The sequence below is a fragment of the Tenrec ecaudatus genome, chromosome 16 (genome assembly GCF_050624435.1).
Source record: "Tenrec ecaudatus isolate mTenEca1 chromosome 16, mTenEca1.hap1, whole genome shotgun sequence".
In the NCBI taxonomy this organism is placed as follows: domain Eukaryota; kingdom Metazoa; phylum Chordata; class Mammalia; order Afrosoricida; family Tenrecidae; genus Tenrec; species Tenrec ecaudatus.
In genome coordinates, this window is record NC_134545.1 from 52,290,086 (window position 1) to 52,304,175 (window position 14,090).

General features: G+C 47.7%; 1 protein-coding gene across 7 annotated transcripts in view; it reads right to left on the bottom strand.

Annotated features, from left to right (window-relative positions):
* LOC142428745 (hexokinase HKDC1) overlaps positions 1 to 14,090 on the bottom strand; it is a 64,667-nt gene that overhangs the window by 15,578 nt on the left and 34,999 nt on the right. For 5 of the 7 annotated variants that reach the window (XM_075533564.1, XM_075533563.1, XM_075533568.1 and 2 more), the window contains 7 exons: positions 13,127 to 13,431; positions 10,733 to 10,878; positions 10,523 to 10,642; positions 8,390 to 8,485; positions 7,914 to 8,013; positions 6,248 to 6,431; positions 3,862 to 4,017 (listed from right to left, as the gene is read on the bottom strand). In XM_075533564.1, coding sequence (XP_075389679.1) covers positions 3,862 to 4,017; positions 6,248 to 6,431; positions 7,914 to 8,013; positions 8,390 to 8,485; positions 10,523 to 10,642; positions 10,733 to 10,878; positions 13,127 to 13,431 — 1,107 coding nt within the window. The remainder of the gene's footprint in view (positions 1 to 3,861; positions 4,018 to 6,247; positions 6,432 to 7,913; positions 8,014 to 8,389; positions 8,486 to 10,522; positions 10,643 to 10,732; positions 10,879 to 13,126; positions 13,432 to 14,090) is intronic. The other 2 variants (XM_075533565.1, XM_075533566.1) reach the window with 2 other exon arrangements.

Genomic DNA, 14,090 nt, shown 5'->3' on the forward strand with positions numbered 1-14,090 from the left:
TCTTTATAAAAGAGGCCATCTAGCTAGGAAGCAACAAAGCCAACAAAGAAGAAGCACACAAGCCTAAGTGTTGAAGGGATCAGGTAGCATATACCAAAGAACAAAAACCATCATTGTGTGATCACCTTCCCACATAAACACTGAAGACGAATGTGTGCATAAGTAAGTGTGCTGAAGAAAGCTGATGGTGCCCAGCTATCGAGAGATATAGCATCTGGGGACTTAAAGGCTTGAAAGCAAACAAGCAGCCATCTAGCCCAGAAGCAACAAAGTCTACATGGAAGCAGCACACCAACATGTGTGATCATGAAGGGATGAGGGAACCGGGTTTCAAGCAACAAAAGTGGGGGGGAAATATGACATCACCGTGAATGAGGGGAGTGCCTGATGGGGACCCAAAGCTCATCTGTAGACAGCTGGACATCCCTTGCAGAGGGGCAGTGGAGAGGAGATGAGTCACTCAGGGTTCAGTGTAGCAATAATGAAACATAACTTTCCTCTAGTTCTTAAATGCTTCCTGCCCGCCCCCCACTATTATGATCCTAATTCCTTGCAAACCTGGTTAGACCAGAGGATACACAGCGGTACAGTTGGGATCTGGAAACACAGGGAATCTAGGACAGATGAACCCCTCAGGACCAACGGTAAGAGTGGAGGTACTGGGAGGGAAGGGGAGGCGGAAAGGGGAAATTGATCTGGGGATCTACATGTAACCTCCTCTCTGGGGGATGGACAACAGGAGAGGGGGTGAAGGGAGACGCCTGGTAGTGTAAGATAAAATAATAATTTATAAATTTTTAAGGGTTCAAGAGGGAGGGGGTCGTGGGGAGGGAGGGGGAGAGAAAAAGGAAAATGAGGAGCTTATTCCAGGAATCCAAGCAGAAGGTGAATTTTGAGAATGATGAGGGCAACGAATCTATAAGGATGCTGTACTCAATTGATGGATGTATGGATTGTGATAAGAGTTGTATGAGCCCCAATAAAATGATTTAATAAAAAAAGAAGGTGTCCCTAAGGGAATGGCTGCCTCTTAGACAAATGCTTCGGTTCCTCTAAAAGAATACGCAACAGTAAAGTGACTGTGTGTGCAAAACACTGTGCCGCTCAGAGTAGCGCACTCTCACTAATAATAAGCTGCACATCTTACATGGGAGGGAAGTTCTTGTGAATTATAACAATGCAACTAATAACATTAATTAGTCATTTGAGTTACTATTAAACTGACGAGTTGAAAGGGGGAGTTTCTTTTTCACGGAGTATTCCAGCTCCTACACCCACAAACAGGTTTGGCGGAGCATTTTTATGCATCCATATTTATACTTCTTGCAAATATATATGACTGGAGTAAGGAATACAGAGGGCAAAGATCTAAGCCATAACCAAGTGTCTTGGAAGACTGAGCCGCTGGCCTCCGGACCATCATCCCAGGGGATACGAAGGGCAATTAGCCTAAGACAGTCCACCGGGATGCTGTTCTCGATCCTGCTCTGGTGAGTAGCAAGGGAGCTCGTACAAGCTTGTGAGTAGCCATCTAAGGTGTCCACTACTCGTCTTCTCCGTTCAGAGGAAAGAAAGGTGAGGTAAATCGAAGATTCACAGAAACCATTAGTCCGAAAGACTAAAGGACCCCAGCGTCCATGGCCCTGAGACCAGAAGAACAAGAAGGTGGCAGCCCCTAAAAGCAGCACAATAAAAGCCTTGGAGAGAGCGGGAGAAAAAAATTAGAACAAACCTCAAATTCATTAACTAGCCCAGGCCTACTGACCCACAGGAACGAGGGGAGCCGCCAAGACCATGGCCCTTGGTCACCCTCCAGGCCCAGACCTGCACTTAGCCTCCTGGCCCAACTGTCAACCAAGCCATAGACAGGTTTATCGAGGGAACAATGACCGGGAGGGCAAGCACTCCGTAGAATAAGCACACGTGCGGTGCCAAGTGGGCATTAAGCTCAGAGATGAAACTCAGAGGTAAAAGGGGGCAGGAAAGAAGAATTAAGAGAAACAGGAAGCACAGCGAGGAAGTGGGAAACGGACTACATTGCATATACTGCGAGCAATGTCACGAAGCAAAGCTGTTGCATGGAAGACATTTGATTTGTGACCTTTCACCCCAATCACAATAAAGTTTAAAAATGAAAAAAAAAACAATATTCAGCTAATAAGTGCAGGTGGGACGACAGCATTAGATTACCACCATTTTGTCATCCCCCGTGAAATAGCAGGTCTAGACAAAAAATACCAATGATTTGTGACATCCAGGCAAGCACCTGGCTCTCACGTGAGACTGCAGCGAGTACAACACAGGAAGATGTCCAATGATCTCGTTCACCCAATCCAGACAGTACAAAAGCTATAGGATCAATGATTGTGCCTTCAGTCAATCACCCCAAAGGGAACAAGAGAGGAAGAGGAAACCTGTAGATTGAAAACGATCCATCATGGAGATTTATCAACCAGTTGGAATACATGGGCCTTGTTCGGATCCTGATACAAGGAAATGAATTGTGAAAATGCAACTGTGAATAACGACTACGACCATTTATATGATGAGATAAAGGTTTATTATTAACTACTCCAGAAGTGAGTGTGATCATGTGGTTTTCACAGAATGCTTATGTTTTTAAAACACATTCTGAAAATATTTACAGGTGAGCTGATCTAAAATGTGGATCTGGGGCCTGGAGAAGCGGGGGCGATAGAACAAAGGGACTGAGTTGGGCCACAAGTGGGTCCTTGTGAAGCCGGGGGTGGCAACATGCAGGTTTACTGGGTTAGACCATTTTTCTACTTTTGTACATGCTTAAATTTTTTAATAATAAAATTCAGAATTGTGAGTAAGTGTTGCCATGAACAACATGCAAGATGGTATCTGACTGTGATTACAAGTAGGGGCAAGTGCTTGGATGCTTTCATGGAGTGGAAGGAAGTACAAAAAGCAAAAACGAAAGTAGTTGTAATTGGTCGTGGATGCACTTTTTTCCCAGAATTTCCTTTTTTAAAATCATTTAATTGGGGGATTGCCTAGCTCTTATCACAATCCATACATACATCCATTTTGTCTAGCGCATTCAGACATATGTTGCCTCGGCATTCTCAAAACACGGTCTTCCTACTTGAGCCCTTGGTATCAGCTCATTTCATTTCCCTCCCTCCCTCATGACGCTCATAATTTATAAATTATTATTACTTTTCATGTCTTACACCGACCGATGTCTACCTTCACCCACTTTTCTAGTGTCTGTCACCCTGAGAGGGGTTATGTCATCCTTGTGATTGGTTCCATCGTTCTACCCCCACCTTCCCCTTCCCCTCCTGGTATCGCTACTCTCATTATTGGTCCTGAGGGGTTTATCTGTCTGGGTTCCCTATGTTGTGAGCTCTTATCTGTACACGTGTACATGCTCTGGTCCAGCGGGATCTGTAAGGTAGAATTGGGTTCCTGATTGGAGGGGGAGCATTGAAGAACTAGAGGAGAGTTGTATGTTTCATCAGTGCTATACTGCACCCTGACTGGCCCATCCCTGGAATTTTCTTTGAGATTACAGGCACAGCATCTTTAGGAACAAAAGAAAGTGGACAGCTTTAAGCTAACTTCAGTATAGTAAATAATTTACATAGTTTAACCTCTTTGTTTAAACTAATAGTTTAACCTCTGCCTAATAAACAGTCCCTTCTGCTAAATGATCCAAGGCCCCAGGCCAGGTGCAGTGCCTCCTCGCTGCAGCTGGAGAACGGGAACAGCTTTCTCCAGGGCCTGTATGTTTTTATTTTTAAATCTCAAATCTTCCCGATCCCGATGAGGAAGCCCTCTGTCCCAACCCGTGCCTCTCCCACAAGAGAGGAAAAGCAAATCAAACCTCACCTTTCGATCTGAGACAGGAACTTGGTTTCGAAGATGCCCCTCGTCCGCAGACGCTCTGAAATGTGCCCGCGGAAAAGCAGCCCCTGCTTGGTCAGGTCGATGAGGATCTGCCGGACTATCTCACCCAGGTACATCCCACTGGTCATTTTCTCATACCTGTGGGGAGGGCAAGAAAGCAGGGCTGGAGAATCATTGTAGGAAAGACCAGCAGGGGGGTTGGGGGGGGGCGGAAGGCAGCTGCCCACGCTGCAGAAGCACAGGCAGAAGAGGGCCTGGCAGGAGGGATCCAAGCTCTAGAACCATCTTGACCACGTCCCAGCTCTGTAGAGCCCGTGCTGTAAACCAGCACCTCAAATACAGGGAGCTACACGCCAGCCCCCCACGACTGTTAGGAGGCAAGTCCCAGGCACCAGTCAACACCCAGCAGAACGTCCTCTCCTGGCCCCGGACCCAACTCTCCTGGGCTTTGCACTTGAAGAAATCTGTTTCTTTGGAGATGGCGCCCACAAGATAAGACTATCTGTATGTCCCAAAGGTACTAAAAAATGGTGTTTTTATTTCCCGTTCTGCCAGGCTGTGAGCGAGAGTGGGGTGGAGGGGCCCCTGTAAGTGAGCGCTCTCTGCCACACGTGTGGCTGACAGTGATGCCATCCTTACTAATAACAGTGGTCAGAGCGACAATGTGCTGCCCGTAGGCACGTGGAAATCTAACTGTGGGTACGACTTACACCCTGGGCTTTAAAAGGCTCAGATGCTCATCAGTCTAAGGAACCAGCACTGAAACAAATAATAGTAACTGTGAGGGAAAGTAAAGTGTGCAGCCCCTCAAATCCTCAGTCTGAAAATATGAGTGCCCAGTAGACACAGGCACAAAGTGAAGGCAGAAGGAAGTTTATCCTTGAAAAAACACAGGATACTCATATGCCGCAACTGGGGGTTCTGAGTTAATGTCCCTTCTTTTGGCAATGACCCCTGGTTCCTTTGCAATTCCCACGGCTCCCCTGCCTTCCAGCCACAAAACCTGGGACCTAAGGCAGGTAGAACGACCAGAGTGACACTGGCCTTGCCCGCGGGTCTTGCTGGGCAAGGTTTTCATGCCACAGCTACCAAGGGGTCCACAGCCCTGGCCATCCATCGATCTCTATCTGCTCAGCTTCTCAACGTGGACACCTCCCTTTCTCAATGCCCCATCTTCTAAAATGTATACATATATAGACACTGAACTTAAGTGAGAATTAAATGCTTACTAAGCTCATCCGTGGTCACTGAAACTCTGGAAGTTTTCCCAAAGAGGGAGCAGGACCACTCAGCTCTACACATCTGACTTCACCTGGTCTGTGGCCCCCAGGTGGGAGGCCCCCAGCTATGTCCTTCAGTCTGGAGGCTCTCAACTTTTGAGACAAATAATCAAAACTAGTTAAACCTGTTAAACAGATCATCTCTAACGGACGCATGCTAGTGCAGAGTGGGAAACGATGGCCATGGGCCAAGTCTAGCTCACCTCCTGTGTTTGTAAATAAAGCTTTATTGGAACACAGCCATTCCCACTCATTTACTTATTGTCCATGGCTGCATTTGTCCTAAAAACATGCAGTTGAGTAGTTGTGATAAAAAGCACATGGCCTTCCAAGCCCAAAATATGAACTTCCTGGTCCTTTAGGAAGTTGACTAACCTCTCTTCTAGGGATGAGCCCAGGTGATGTATTCCAGAAGGTATATCAGAATGCCAGCATAAATCTATTCTAGTTTTCAAAGAACCATTCACAAGTCTCAGCATTCTAAACATGGTTGGTAATTGCACTATTATAATACGCCCCCCTCCCCCGCAGGTGACTGTGATCCACTGGTGAAGCATGTCCTCATGATTCAGAACCAACACCCCCACCAATCACACATGTCACCTCTCTACCCCAAAACCTTAACAGCTGAGGATGTAGACCTCTAAACTGGACCTCACAGAAGTCCACTCTGTTAGGGCTCAGGAAGTCATGCCGTCCCTGCTCAGTGACATCAACCCACAAGTGGACATTCCAATAGCCTTTGCCTCACTAGCTTATCCAGTGCTTGGTTATATTTAGAAAAGTATATTTTTACTCCTCCTTCTACCTGTAGGAAACTTGAAATGTACTGTTTTTGTTTGATGGTGAATGGTAATAAATAGGGTCAAATGTCCCAGCTGCTCCAGGGAAGACGGGGCTTCCTACCCCTGTAAACTGTTACCATCTCGGAAACTCACAGGTGCAGCTCGACCCTGTCCTGTGGGATCGCTATGAGTCGGCATCCACGTGAGTTTTTGAGTGGGATGGCATTAAGATGGCACCCATGAACTCTGGTCGAGTTATGCCCTGCACAACCTGCATGCATGCACACAGGCTCCCCCTTTCACCTCTGCTTTCCAGGATTCAAGGACCCCTCATCCACCTCCTTGTCGTATTGGGTCCGGATATCATCCATGCAGCCGTTATCTCCAAATCCCCCCCACTCCGTGTTGATGCACATTTTCCCTTCATTCTCTTCCACCATCTCTATGTTGCTCATCTCCTCCATGTAGCACACGTTGCTGCCCGTTCCTAGGGGGGAACAGGAAGGGACTTGAGACTCTGGAAGATATCACCAGATCTTAGAGATAAACAACAACAGCAAGAAACGCTCACGACCATGGAGTCAATTCTGACTCACAGCGCCCCTACAGGACAGGGCAGGACTGCTGGGTTTCTGAGACTGTCACTCTATGGCAATAGAAAGCCTCGGCTTTCCCCATGGAGCGGCTGGGAGTTTCAAACTGGGACCCTGTGGTTCGTAGCCCAGTGGGCAGTGGGTAAGAGTTTAGGCTTGCAGCCAGATACAACTGAATTCAACTTCTAATTTTACCCTCCTAGCTGGGTAATTGTAGGCAATTAGAAGTCTCATCTTTCAGGAGTCCTGGTGGTATAGTGATTACACATTGGGTTGCAAAGTGAAAGGTTGGCAGTTCAAAACCTCTAGCTGCTCCTCGGGCGCAAGCTGGGACTATCTACTCCTATAAACAATTACAGTCTCCGAAACTCACAGAAGCAGTTCTACCCTGTCCCATAGGGTCACTATGAATCAACATCGACTCCATGACAACGAGGTTGGTTTTTGAGCTCTGTCTTTTTGAGCCTCAATTTCTTCATCTGTTTGATGGAGGCATTATCTGCCTTATAGATTTGTTATGAGGCGCGGGGGGGGGGGGGGTTTTAATTACAAGCTTCCTCTGAATGGCGGGAACTCTGTGAATGGTGCCTGTTCTCATTATCATTCTTGTTACGTCAAAGACATACAGAGTGGGTTTCCATGTAATCAAGGAGTTAGCGATCAGAACTAGAAGGATTGTCTAGTCTGAGATCACCCAGTTCTTGCCAGGTGTGAGCCACTCTCCTCTCTGTTGCCCATGATCTGGCCTCTGAGCCTTTCCCATTCAGCGTTCCAGGTGAGTGTTACCACGCGACTGTTATATCCAAACTAGTATCACCTGTCTAACCCCACGGCCTCTCCAACAAATCAGGCAATTCAAAACCAGACCTCTGTGGATTGGAATTATAATGAGGTGGCATTGAAGTCTCTTCAGACTACTCTACTCCCGTCTCCTGAGTTCCTTTCTAACTCTCCTCCTCTTTGAGCCGTGACCGCTAGAATAGCCCAGGGGAAGAGAGGAGGCACACTTTAGGGACAAAGGGGAAACTGAGCTCACTTAGCTGAAGCCCAACATGCTTCCAAATCTAGTGCTGCCTTCCAGCCAAATCTGACGACGGCCTCCTTCCTCCCAGGACATTCTGCCCTAAGGCCTTAATTGGAAAATCCCCTCTTCTACATCATTTTCCTTCCTCAATAAAAACAATGGCCTTGACTTAGGACTCTCAGTGGAGAAAGGATTTAAGTCAAGACTTAGAAATTAGGAATCTGCCTTGGGCAAGGTTATGTCCCAAACCTCTGTATAATGGGACAATGGGTTCCTGTCCTCACAATGTTATATGGGAACTTCTGAAGGATCACATGGGATAAAGGTCAATGGCACATGCCTGACCACTTACCTGCAATGAGGCCAATCTCACACCTGGGATCTTCGTGGGCGCAGGTCATCATGGTCCCCACCGTGTCGTTGACGAGGGCAACTATGTCTAAGTCGAATTCCTGCAAAGGAAGACGTCCTACTGTAGGTAGAACATACAAGTCAAGCAGACTCAAGAGAAGCATACCAACCCAAAGGGTATGCAACCCCAAGGGACAGAGGCCAGAGTGACAGAGGCTTGGTTGGCATAGGATGGCAGAACAAAGAACTCCACTGGAGGAACATGACATCATAGATCAGAAACACCACTCCTACCCATCAAAGGTGACCCCTCTTCCCCCGGAGGATAACACAGCCACTACCTTTTCAGTCCGAAAATCTGAGCCCCTAGTGGATATGGACACACAATTAAGTCAGAAGGAATGTGTCCCTGAAAAGAGATGTGGTACCCAAGTTGATGCCCAACTTGAGGTTCAGAGCTAAGTTTCCATAGCATACATTTCTCCTCTTGATGGCTTCCCTGAGCAGGTCCACCACGTCTTCCCCTTCACAGTCGGTGGCCTTAAAGCCTTTGGTCCACTCTACAAGGATTCCCTGAAAGAAAGGAGGGGGATTCATTTGAACAATAATTTGCTGGCATCACTCCACAATGTCAACATCTAAAAGATCCCGAGCACTTGAGTTTCATGTGTTTCTCCATGTGATACCATCTCTGTAGTCTCAGCACTGAGCATGGAGCCTTCTCTCAGCATGATGCTCAGTCTCTATTGCTGAATGAAGGAATTACTGCAATTCATTTCTATCACAGGTCAACCATGTTCCTTGGCCATGACTCCCCAGAACACACCTTCGGATCAGAGTGGTTCTACTTCTAATTTTTCCCAGGAAAGAATCAGATATGGGAAAAGATAAAGGCTACAAAGTGTTCATCAAAGTTTTGTTCCACACCGGAAAACTAGTGGATTCCTGTAATTCCAACAATATGACTTGATCACTTTGTACGTCCACATAGGAAATATTACACAACCATCAAAAAATCCAGCTGTGGGTGAAGGGATACAGCGGATGGTGTAAGATATGAAAATAATAATAATTTATAATTTATTAAGGGTCCATAAGGGCGGGAGGATGGGGAGGAAGGGTAAAAAGAGGAACAGATACCAAGGGGTCAAGTAGAATGAAAATGTTTTGAAAATGATGACAACAACATATGTACAAAAGTGTTTCATGCAATTGATGGATTGTTATAATAGTTGTAAGAGCCCCCAGTAAAATGATTTTTAAAAAGTCCTGCTATAAGAGGTTAGATTTATAGAAAGGTTTCATCAGACAGTGCCTGCTTCCCTTAAGCTGTCACACAAATGCCTCTGCCTTGTCCTCAAACCCAAAACAAAACCCCAAACAAAAACAGACTCACTGTCATTGAATAAGCTCTTCCTTATAAAAACTTGATACAATGGAGTTTAACTGACCCTAGGGGCTGTAGCCCTTTACGGGAGCAAAGAGCCTCATCTCTCTCCCTTGAAGTGGCTGGGGGGTTAGAACTGCTGACCTTACTGGTAGTAGCTCAATGTGTAGCTCACTTTGCCACCCGGGATCCTACTAGAGTCCTAACTTCCCAATAAAAACCTTCACCAATTTAACATAAAATCAATCCCCGATTAAAAGGAGATGCTTTTATCCAAGAATTCCAATAAAGACTTGGTAAAATGTTTCAAAATTATCATAAATTACCTAGTGAGGTTCTTATTATGCATTGATATTCTTCCATGTCAATTAAATAAATATCTATCTGATAAATTCTCCCTGTGAATCGAAGATCAGGAGAGAACTGTAACCCTCTGATGAACTGTAAGCTTGCTTTCATGAGACAGCAAAGACCTGACAACTCCATTTATGTTGGCTGCCAAGAACATACACATAACATTGGTGTCTGGTGTTATTATCAGTTTTAATTGGTCAACTTATGTGCCATGACTCCTTTCCATATGATTGAGTAACCGTTTAATGGTTGCATGTAGCTTTTTTTTTTTTTTATCCAAAACAGGTTTATTAGAATGGCTTCTCACTCATCTGGACTCAGGGTCTTTAGTGTTGCTTCCGTCTGAAGGAGCATCCTTCTGTGAGCCTTGCGTTTCCTCCTGGAGGCTGACAGAGGACAGTAGAGCAGCCAGCACGCAGAACTAGTGTTTGTGCCTGGCTGAAGAGCGTGGAGATTTTATAGCAGCCTGGGCATTTGACAGCCATGAAGTAGGAATTGGGGCTCTGCACCAGGCGCTTCTTCTTGTGTTTTCTCTTCTCCTCTTCGGGAGAGGGATGAAGGAGATTTTTTGTGAGGCATGATCGCCAGGTGGTTGTCAGCGCCGGAAAGGGCGCATGTAGCTTTTTTACTGTATTGCTAAATTCTTCTAGAAGCTTCAACCAAAAAAAATAGCAATGAAAAAAGGAGTATTATAGGTATTTTAAAATCAAGTAGTTAGAGCTCTCTGTTCTCTGTTTCCCCAGCTGCTGAATCTAACGAAGACCCTTTGACAACACAAACAGTGACTCTGAGGGAACTTGAGGTCCCCTTGGTGGAGAGGGGGTGGCTGCAGTGTCCATGTGGCTGCAAGGCTGGCTGTCCCGCCTTACCTTGTCAATGCGCGTCTGTCTGCAGGGAAAGGAGAACGTGAAGCCCAAAGGCAGTGGGGCTCCCTTGAGCCCCATGTAGTCCAGGAAGTCTGCGATGCACTGCACGATGTGGTCAAACAGCTGCGGGGAGAGACAGGGGGTTACCGGATCCGCTGGCAGGTTGGCACCCTTGAAGCACAGGAAGCCCCCCCATCTGCCCCTGGCAGTTACCTCCTCGCCTGTGCCCTGCATGATCTCCAGGGGGATGGCAAAGATCTTATTGTACATTCGCACCGAACTTCGCCCTCTTCTGAACTTCACCAGGAGGACCCGAAAGTTGGTTCCACCCAGGTCCAGGGCGAGGAACTTCCCGTGCTCTGTGTGACAGAAAGTCAGGGCTGCATCCTACCACCATGGACCGAGCAAGGGCATGTGGGCAGGCATTCGGAGAAAGGAGAGCACTAAGAAGGAGCTGACCACAGCCTGTCCTCTTGTGAATTACGGGCCAGAAGGTCATGAGGAACTGGGCCCTGAGCTTGTCTGAGGCTCAACTTGCCTTTCTTGGTCTTTCTTGTCCTGGGCAATGGCTTAGACACCACCTAATCTACCCCAGAGAGAGGCAGCAAAGGGACCCTGGACAGGAATCGGGGGACTTGGCAGTTCTGAGAAATGAGCTTTTCATCTTGAGCAATAGAGTTAGTCTATCTAGGTCCTGTCTCCCATATCAATAAAGTGAGGGAGGGGTTCCTGGAGGTACACACACTCTGCACCCTGAAAGGGTGGAGGTTCAAATCCACATAAAGAGTACCTTGGAAAAAGCCCATGGAGCAAGTTGTAATCTGGGGTTCCCATCAGAATGGCAACTTAAAAAAATAATAATAAGGGAGATTGTACCATCTGAAGACTTTTCAGGCTCTAAAATCCTTTCACCGACATCCTTCTAGGGTGTCTGGTAAAGGGCACATGTGACACTATGGCCAAGGACCTCTGGGGGTACATCTGGGCCGGGCTACACTGACATCAGCTGGATTAGACCTTATCCCAACAGCCAAGAGGACTTGTTCATCACAAGCACAACATGATGCTTCCCGTCTCCATTCTCTCCTCTGCAGCTTCTCACAGCCCCAAGTCACCCAGGGAGAAACCCTGTCAAGTACTACCAACTCAACACTGCTGTGCAGGGCCGCCCAAGGACAGAGACCTCTCCCAGCACCCGTCGTCTGCTCTAGGGAAATGTCTCACTCATTCTGCTCTCCTCATCCGGGTCCTTTTGTGCGGGGGGGGAGGGGGGGGAGGCGGGGACAGGTTCTTGAATGTGCCTAAGACAGCCCTCCGAGCCTGCTCCCTAACCCTTACCCTGCCCTGTACTTCCTCACAGCGCCTGCCATTAGCTGACATCACAGGACAATGATCTGTTATTGTTGGCCAGTCCAGCAGACTGTGAACTCCACAAGGGCAGGGACTGTTTCCTTCAGTGCTGGGTGTCACCACTGCCCTGGCGCACAGTAGGGGCTTAAAGAAACTGTGGGGATTAAAGGACAGGGGATTCAGGGAATGAAAGAATGAATAGTTGAATAGGATCCCTTGTTTTCCTCAGGCTTCCCCGTGTAGGCACAGAGGACACTGACTCCAGGGACGACCTTGGAGATGGTTGCTGTTAAGAGACGCCTAGTCCAGCTACGTGACCACCAGGAGGCCAGGAACCTATGAGGCCTCTGTTTGGGCTGCCATCCAATGGGGACTACTCTCTTCTTACCTAGTGTATAAAGTATAATGTACAATGTGTGGGACAAATGAGAGTGAATGCTCAAAAGCAAATTATTTAAATACACAGATTTTACCAACTTTGGTTCCAATTGAAGCTATAAGCATCAAAGAGGGGGAATTAAAAATAAACTCACTGCCACCGAGTCAATGCTGACTCATAGTGACCCCGTGTGGATTTCCAAAGCTGTCACCCTTTGTGGAAGTAGAAAACCCAGTCTTTCTCCTGAGGAGCTGCTGGTGGTTTCGAACAGCCAACCATGAGGATCACAACCCAACACCTTACCTCTGCGCCACCAGGGCTCCTAAGAAGTGGCAGAGCTTGTCCAAAGAACTGACTCTATTATATTTGGCTAGGCTTCTCTCAGCTAAGCACAGAGAAGCTAGGGGAGGCCCAAGGGTTGGAAGATGCAGGTCAGCAATGATGGGAAGGAAGAAGGAGCGCTAGGTCCTGAAACAGCAGAGTCACAGAAGGTGGGCAAGAAGCCTAGGCAACCCCACACATCAATGGAAATCTTTCAGGGTCAGGATGTGGGCCTTCTGTTTGCTAACAGCACTGAGTACATTCCATGCTCCCAAACTACCTAGACACACATGCACACATAGACACTACACATACACATACATCAAACACACACACACATATTTAGCACCTAACTTAAGAGATTCTTTCACTGCAAATGCTTGGTTGATCCAAGGCTCATGGGTTGACAAGAAGTACTGGTCACCTACCCTACTCATCCTCCGCCCATCCCATTACAGACACGAGCCCAAGGCTTTAAAAACAAAACCCCTCACTGGCTGTAAGGAGCTGTCATGGAAGCTTTGGGAGGCCTGAGGGAAGGGGCTGGGCTGGCCCACCTGTGCCGTCAGGCATCCCACAGACGTAGGTGGGTAGCATCTTGACCGTGGCCATCGGGTGGGTCTCCTTCTTCAGCCCGTACTCGAGCTCGGTCCTCATTCTGTCCTTCACGCCCACCAGGTTGTCTCGGGTCAGCTGGAACAGAGCCAGCACCTCATCGATCTTCTTCCGCTGGGCCTGAACTCGGGAGGCCACCGCAGTCACCATGGCAGCCCCCTTGGTGCTGCCACTCTCGGACAGGAGGAAGCGGACGTCACAGTTTGGGACCAGTTTCCTCACCACCTTGTGCAGGCGTTTTGGGTACCTGAAGACGGGGTGGTGGGAAAATATTTAACCATGAGAGATGGCCCACCCAGACACGGAGAACAGAGCCAGGAATAGCCATAGCAGGGAAGCTGGCAAGGTGGCTGGGCCAGGCTCACGACAGATGCAGGGGATTAAGGAGAGGGGCAGGGGCAGTGTAAGAGGCAGCTGGGAGAGCCAAGTGACTGGCTATTTTATCATTAATATCTCAACCAGTAGGGCACATCCACACATAATGTAGTGCCTAAACAGCATCATCTCCGTCCAAAGGGAGAGATGGGCTTCCCCAGGCTCTTTCAGGTGTTCCCACTGACAGCCACCTGGCTCCCTTCCTTCTGGGAAGTTCTCACATTTCTGTATTTTCCTACCCAGATCCTTCATGTAAACTTGGCGGTCTCTGTCACCCCTGCTTCCCTGTCCAAATTTGAGTGTGTCCTATGTACCAGTTCTACCATATAGCAGGTTTTCAACAAGTAGGTGAGTGGACAGATAGCTAGATGGACAGATAGATGAATGAACTCGCACCTGGACAGATGATGGCCTTGCTAGTTAGGGAGCTGGCTTTAGCTCAATGTTTCTCTAAGAAAGACCCCCTCCCTTCCCAAAGCAGCCCTTGTAATCTCAGGCCCAGTCAGCGTGGCTGGTTCTGGTACCCAATGG